General features: G+C 41.4%; 1 protein-coding gene across 1 annotated transcript in view; it reads left to right on the forward strand.

Moving 5' to 3' along the window:
* The first annotated feature begins 217 nt into the window (after positions 1-217).
* PLAC8L1 (PLAC8 like 1) overlaps positions 218-8,274 on the forward strand; it is a 9,982-nt gene continuing 1,925 nt past the window's right edge. The window contains exons 1-3 of the mRNA XM_023514542.1: positions 218-260; positions 1,486-1,545; positions 7,152-7,288. Coding sequence (XP_023370310.1) covers positions 218-260; positions 1,486-1,545; positions 7,152-7,288 — 240 coding nt within the window. The remainder of the gene's footprint in view (positions 261-1,485; positions 1,546-7,151; positions 7,289-8,274) is intronic.

Below are 8,274 nucleotides of genomic sequence, written 5' to 3' on the forward strand. Positions count from 1 at the left end.
ACAGAAACTGCGACTCAGCCCTGGCCTGTGCCACTGCAGAGCTGGCTTGTCTGTCTCAGCTGCAGTTTGTTTTGGGGTGGGTGTAGCTAGAGTTCATACTTTGCTCTCAGTTTCAGCCTCTGCCCACCCGCCTTTGTCTCAGCTATGATCCCCTGAGGGCCAGGTGCTTCTTAGGCTCACTAAAGCAGTCCTTCTGGCTCAGTCCCACCCTGGAAGTATGCTGTCTCTGGGCGAGTCCCTGCTGTGCCCCTCCCAGGCAGGTACCACCTCACCCTTTACTCACAGGGCCTGCATTTCCATCCCAGTTCTGTTCTGCCAGTGGCTGCCACCAGAGAAGGTCCCTGACTTCCTCTGGTTGCTCAGAGAGGTTGGAAGTATCTCTCCAAAATATGCTGCTCCTCTGTGCCTTGGGGCACCGCCTCTCTCTCTCCCATGTGGTTGCCTTAATTCACTGTCTTCTCCTTACTCTGTGCTGCAGAATCAGCACAGACCAGCAATAGCCCAGGTCCTGTCCACACCTCTTGATAAAATGCCCAAGAATCTGGACTCCCTGGGGGACAGGCTTCCAAACCTCAGGGTGAAAGTGGAGGGGAGTGCTGTGAGTTCAGAATTGCAGGTAGAGAATATATACAGTTTTATACAGTTTTATGTCTGGCAGGGGAGTGCGATAGCACATTCGTAAGTCCCTCTAGGGAAGGAGTTTGGGTTTTTAGAGGGTCACTCCCTCTAAAAAAAGAAAAAGTGGGATAAAATAGGAGGGGATCTGTTTGTATAGAGTATACTGCGAGCCATTCTTGTAGGGGAGGGGACTCCTGTCTGGTTGGTGATGTATTTTATACCTATTGTTTGTTTCCTTGGGATCACAGCTCCCCTCAGCAGGGTTGATGTGCATTCTTCAACCTTCTCTTTTGGCTCAGGTCCAGACCATCAGCTTACTTGCTAAACTTCTGTCTTTTAACTCTCCTTCTGGACAGGAGCCTCTGTGGAAAGCTGGCTCCAGTCGGCCATCTTGCCTCCGCCCTCTCCTCTTTTCAATATTTCTATGAAGACTATGTAGTACTCTTAGAACACCAAGAACAATCACAAAAAGAAACTCCCTTTGTTGATCAAAATTTTTTCAGACACAAGTTCAGCAATAAAGAGGTACAAATAACACTGTCCTCTAGCTATTATACATGGTTTTCCCCTGGGTTTAGATTTCAAAGCACAGGGATTCTGTTTTTAGCTTAGGACATTCTGACCTATCTCTGGTACCTTTGTGTCGGGATCCCCTGATGATCTTGCTCTAGGGAGCAAATGGATCACACAATCTCCTCTTGGAGGGATGAGAGGCAGTCTCTTAAGTTCAAAACCAGCAGACCCTCATCTGACATTTTTGAAGAATATACCTCTCTTATCCTCTGCAGGCTTCTAAGAAGACCTAAATTTGTCCTAAAGCCTCACAAGATGGATCACCCAGAATGTTTTGAGAAAGTCCTCATTCAGCCCAAAGTCTTTCTTCTCTTTGGCCCAGAGCTTGGCAAGTCTTCCTGCCACTGTACCCAGGTAGATTTCTGACAGGTGATTATGGCAGCTGTCCTCTGCTTCTCTCAGGACTCTTCTGGGTTCTCTGTTCTTTCCTTGACTTTGGATGTCACTCAGTACTGAGGTATAGAAGGATAGAGTCCCATGCAGAAATGTGGAGACATGGCTCCAGGTTGGTAGGTGGACCTTTTTCTTTTCATAGCTCATGGCTGGTGGTTGGGGAGAAACATCAATGCACCTTTAACTAGGGCAAATCCTGGAATCACCTCACCTTGGATCCTAACCTTGCTTCCACTGGCCATGTAGCCTTGAGCAAGTTCCCTGGGTCTTCATTTTTCCACTTCTAAAATGAAGATAATAAAAGTGCTTACCTCAAAGGCCGTTTTCAAGGTTAAAGCAAATAATTTATAGAAACCATTCTTAACACTGGTTTGGAAGATAACTGGATCCTTTAGAGATTTTTTGTTTATAGACATACTAGGTTGAATAGTGTCCCCTTGAAATTCATGTTCACTTGGAACCTCTGAATGTGACCTTATTTGCAAATGGGGTCCTTGCAGTGTAGTCAAAATAAAGTTACACTGTGTTAGGGTGGACCCCAATCTAATGACTGGTGTCCTTAGAAGAGAAGGGGAATTTAGACACAGACACCCAGGGCAGATGACTGTGTGGAGACAGAGGCAGAGACTGGAGTGACAGAGCTACAAGCCAAAGAACACCAAAGATTGCCAGCAACCCCCAGAAACTATCAATAAGAAAGAGGCAGGGATAGATTTTCCCTCAGACCCTCCAGGAGAAACCATCTCTGCCAACACTTTGGTTTCACATTTCCAACCTCCAGAGTTTTTCAGTGGGAGAATAATTTCTATTATTTTAAGCTGCCCAATTTGTGTTTTTCTGTTATGGCAGCCTTAGGAAAGTAATACACAAGTAAACCTTGGATTTCATTAGCAGGCTATGGGGTAGCTCCCTGAATCATAGAATCAGCTGAAAGGCAAGCCCAGAAAGGACAAGATAGATTATTATCAGTGCTAGCTGACGGTCTTGTCAACATCAGAGGTCTTTAACCTTGTGTAATCCTGTTGGATAATTGATGTTTCAGCAGAAGCTGCTCAGTGGTCTAGTTTGAGTCAGGTATCCACTGCTTGGCCAGGCCAGGACACACTGAATGACAGTCTTACCAACATTGTTTACCATAACAAAGGAGTAATTTCCTGAATTTACTGTTGGGGTGCTGTTATTAGGAAAATTCCAGCAAATGTCATGACAATGCACTTAGTGAATCTTGGCTATTAATACTGTTATTATATATTTTGATTATCTTTCAGCATGTTGAAAGAGTTGAGTAAGAAATTTAGCCTGGATGGTGCAGTGTGATTTCTACCTAATCCCAAGACCACTGAAAAAGCTGGTCAAAGAAATGCTCGGTCCCCAGTTACTCTCTTTATGTTCCACATTGCTGCATTGCTCGGCTCTGCTCTCAGCTGCCATAGACGCTCAGGACACCAGTAAGACGGGGTTCCCCAAGCATCCCCGGTTGTTCACTTGAGAGTTCATTGTAGTGATGAGGGGAGAAGGAAGCATATGTGGAAAAATGTTATACAATTGTCTTTATGACTGGGCATGAGTTATTAAGGATAGGCCCCGGGTAAAGTGCAAGGTGATTTTGAATGTTGTGTCCTAATTTTTGTTCCCTAAAGGGAACTTCTATTCTGTGACTGCTCATAGTATCTTTGAGTTAATCATCTTGGAAGAAAATTTAAAGGTAATATTACTTTACATAGTCATTATCTACACCTTAATTCTGAAGATGCTGCTGTAATGTAAGTGCTATGAGTCTTACATTTCTTCCCCTCCTTGTTTACAAAGACTTTTAATTGTGGATTGTTTCATCCACTAAGTTTCATTTCAAATAAATCACTGTGCAAATAGTTGTGACAGACTTGGGAACAAAAGGAGAGCTTCTTCCCCTGACTTTTCCATGCCAGATTCCCATCCTAGCACATTTCCCCACCAAATGCTGAGAATTATGGCTACAATTTGTCATCCACTAAGCAAAAGGTATGTTACTAACAGCAGTGATTTGCATTTCTTTTTGACATTTTGCTTCTTCGCTTTATTGTAATTGTATTTTTTCAGTTGCCTCCCTCTTCCCATCTCTGTGCTTTCATCTGAATCCACACTGCTCTGGGAGTAGCAAATGGGTGTCTTTGTGTCCTTTGAAGATAGGGTAGCTAAGAGCTGAGATGTGAAGATGAAGCCAGGGTGAAATAGTGGCTGTTAAATGGCATCATAGACAAAAGGCATGGTGAGTAAAAGACTGGGTAGTCCAGCTTTGGGGATGTTTGTGATGTTGCCCTAGAGAAGGTTTATGTGACGGATGTAGCCAACATTGGCTCATAATTCAACCAATATTTATTGAGTTCCTCCCCATCTTGTATGGTCACAAGATAGGTGTTACAGACATATTAGTGAATAAGAGTTTCTTAGGGGGAACAGAGAATTAACACATTAATAAAAAATAATTACAGTTGTGACAGATTCTACAAAGGAAATAAAACAGAGAATTGTGAGAGGAAATTATAGAAGATGGGGTAAAGGACGGCCTCTCCAAGGAACTGAAAGATAGTAAAGATCCAACCACTTAAACAACTTCCCTGTAGAGGGCGCTATAAGCACCAGGCAGTAAAGAAATTAGTGTGTGTTAGGAACTAGATGCCCAAGATGGGTGGGTAGAAGAAAGCAAGCCAGAGTATTCTTTGGTTTTCTGAAAAGGGAAGGAGGCATCAGACTAGGATTCATGTCCCTACACTCTATCTCAGGTAAGCTGTAGCCTTCCTGAAAGCTGGGACCACGTTTTATTCATTGCTCTGATGCCCAGCACAGCACCTGTCCCATAGGAGGCACTTAAAAATATTTCCTGAAAAAAAAAAAAATAAATAAAAATATTTCCTGAATGACACATAAACGAATGAATTTTAACCTGTATTCTTACTTACTTCTTTCTTTCTTACACTTGATTGAAAGAATCCTAGAGCGTCAGAGTTATAAGGGACGTTGGAGCTCAGCTTGCCTAGCCCCTCATCTGTTTGCTTAAATCCCCCGTGTAACATGCCTGGCAATGACCTGACAGCCTCAGGTTTCTGAGCACTTCTAGATAAGGGGGCTCACTTCCTTTGGAGCTAACTCAGTGCTTAAAATAGTTTGAACAGGTTACTGTACACATAACACACAAAAGTACCTACCCTATTTGTATATGAAGAACAAGGATGATCCATTCTGCTCTCTATTCACCTAGTTTTTCTCTCTAAAGGCAGCTACTCTTTTTTTTTTTTTTCTGGCCAGGGCTAGGTTTGAACCCACCACCTCCAGCATATGGGGCCAACGCCTTACTCCTTTGAGCCACAAGCGCCACCCCAAGGCAGCTACTCTTAACTGAGTACAGATAGAGTCTCTGTACCTATAAGGGTATAAAAATTTATATAATGAAAATTAATTTTTTATACAATATTATATAATCATTGTAAAAAAGAAAAATGCAAAAAAGCTATAAAAGGAAAAAAACCCAGCATCCCTGTAATTCTAGCTTTTGAAAATAATTATTGTTCATATTTTGGTATCTGTTCTTCCAGATGTTTTGCTTGTCTATGTGTATATGTGTAATTTACACAAATGGTAGACTTGAAAACACACACTCTTCTGCAACTTTGTTTTGTTTTAATTTAACAATGTGTCTGGATGATCAGACCACATCAGCCCATCTGGAGCTAATTTCTTTAATTGCCACAAAGATTCCATTGTATGAAAGTATTATAGTTTATTTATCCAGAAATCTCCATCGGTGAACCTTTACATGGTTTCCAGACTTTTTGCTATTTAAACCAATGCTGTATGAATATCCTTGTACAGATGTCATTTCACGTGCGTGTGAGTACATCTGCTGAATAACTGTTGAGTAAACGTGCTGCTCAAATAGTATGTGCTGTTTTCAATATTGATAGATATTGCCAAATGCCTTTCTGTTTATATTCCCTTTGGCAATACATGAGTGTGCCCCATTTCTTTTCTGAGCATCTCTTGTTAGAGAGTCCTGCCTTTTCATAATTATCAATTATCAATCTGAAGTGTGCCTTGCTGCAATTTCCACCCACCTTTCCTATTTCTGCTCCTCATTCTGGTTTTGTGTAGGTTTTTTCTTTCTCTGGACTCCCCTATGAATTAGAAGGATAAATAATAAGCCACATTCCATGCATGAGGGTGGAGCCCATCTAAGAGAACAGGCAGGAGTTGAGGGAGTTTACCTAACCAGGTATAAGAGCAAGAGGCTGAATTTATGGCTCAAATTCACTTTGAATCCAAGTCATTAAAAAAAAAAAAAGACATTTTTTTCATTTATAACACATGAATACATTTGCCTTGTATAAAATGAAACCTTATAGAAAAAGGGAACCATGTTCCTCTCTTTTTAAAAATCAACTTAGAGACATCAGGTTTTTTCCCTTATTTACATATGTGACCATTAGTAACATATATATGTACTACTCTGTTGTAACTCTTTAAACAAAACATACATGGTATTGTCTTGTATTTATAATTATGCAGTTTGATTTTTTAAAACTCAAAATATGTCTTAGATATTTAATTCTGTTGGTGCTTAATTGCACTTTCATATTCCATGACATGGTTACACCATTATTGTTTATTGGCACTTTAGTCTATTCATACACATTTAAGTTGTTTTAAGTTTCATGTTACAAATAATACTGTACTGACCAACTGTTTCCAGTTGATGTTCAAGGAACCAAGCCCCTGATAGTTTGTAGATTAAAACTGGTAGAAGGCTCAGTGCCTGTGGCTCAAGCCACTAAGGTGCCAGCCAGGTACACCAGAGCTGGTGGGTTCGAATCCAGCCCGGCCCGCTAAACAACAATGATGGCTGTAACAAAAAATAGCCGAGTGTTGTGGTGGGTGCCTGTATTCCCAGTTACCTGAGAGGCAGAGGCAGGAGAATCACTTGAGCACAGGAGTTGGAGATTGTTGTGAGCTGTGATGCGACAGCACTCTACCCAGAGTGACAGCTTGAGGCTCTGTCTCAAAAACAAACATACAAACAAACAAACAAACAAAAAAACTGGCAGAAGTCAGTGGCTCTATAAGACTAACAAAAATTAGACTAAGCTTCTGATCTGAGAAATGGAATAAGGTTCTGCTGTCATAAGAATGGAAGGCAGAATCAATTTACCTTAAACGATCTCTCCATCACATTTAGAGAAAACAATGTCAGTTATTCAAAAGTATCCTGTATGTTGTATCTATTTTAAATATTAAAATTAGATTTATACAACAGGTATGATTCACCTGTAAAAATTATTTAATATTTTTCTCTTGGCAGGGAAAAAAACATCATCCTCAATACTAGCAGAACTGTATCAGGGTTAGCTTTGTCAGTGACAAAAGAAGATAATTTTTACACACTGAGTTTTGAAAACTGGTTATTCACTCTTAGTCCTTGATTGCAGGAAGACAGTGCAGCATTAGATTGATGGCTGAGAGCTGTCAATGCCCTCTGAGATGTGAAGTTGCTTCAAGGACATCTGAGAACCTCAATCTGATGTTGTTATTGACAGGTTTCTGTGGCCTATTTTGTCCCATATGTCTTGAATGTGACATTGCCAGGCATTATGGAGAGTGTCTTTGCTGGCCATTGTTACCTGGGTCCACCTTTGCACTGAGAATTGGCACCAGGGAGAGACATAAAATACAGGTAAGTGTGTTTCAAAGGTATATGTGCATCTGAATCCGTATATAACGTGGATGCCTTTCAAACCTGTGATATTAAAAAAATAGATGTGTATGTGAGGCACCTTAAACATATCACACTTAGTGGGAAACTTTGAGAAAGGAAAGAAGAAATTTTTGATTTCATTCTTTACTAGGAAGTATTAGCTAACTAACTAAAATGCCTTATTACCCAGGGTATTTCTGAGGGGAAATTATAGCACATGTTGTCCCCAGTCCATTGGCCAAACTGTGGTCTCTGAGCTTTGCTTTAGTGCTGAGTAATAGAAGTTAGTGCTGAGTAATAGAAGTTAGTGCTGAGTAATAGAAGTTAGTGCTGAGTAATAGAAGGATATAGCCACGATCAGTCATACTCTTTAAAAACAACACTCATTGTCTTCCAGCTACAGAAATGAAACCATGCTCTGTCTTTTTTTTTTTTTTTTGAGACGGTATCTTAGTTTGTCGCCCTTAGTAGGGTGCCATAGCGTCACAGCTCCTAGCAACCTCCAACTCTTAGGCTTAAGCGATTCTCTTGTCTCAGCCTCCCAAGTAGCTGGGACTACAGGTGACTGCCACAACACTTGGCTATTTTTTGTTGTTGTTGTTGCAATTGTCATTGTTGTTTTAGCTGGCCTGAGCTGGGTTTGAACCTGCTAGCTTTGGTGTATGTGGCCGGCACCCTACCCACTGAGTTACGGGCACAGCCTGTCTCTCTGTTTTTTTATTTTTGTTGTTGTTGTTTGTTTGTTTATGCAGTTTTTGGCCAGGGCTAGGTTTGAACTCGCCACCTCTGGCATATGGGGCCAGCACCCTTCTCCTTTGAGCCACAGGCGCCACCCTGTCTCTTTTTTTTTTGAGACAGAGCCTCAAGCTGTCGCCCTGGATATAGTGCTGTGGCATCACAGCTCACAGCAACCTCCACCTTCTGGGCTCAAGTGATTCACCTGCTTCTGCCTCCCAAGTAGCTGG

This window comes from Otolemur garnettii, unplaced genomic scaffold (genome assembly GCF_000181295.1).
Source record: "Otolemur garnettii isolate 467f Iridium unplaced genomic scaffold, OtoGar3 scaffold00003, whole genome shotgun sequence".
In the NCBI taxonomy this organism is placed as follows: Eukaryota; Metazoa; Chordata; class Mammalia; order Primates; family Galagidae; genus Otolemur; species Otolemur garnettii.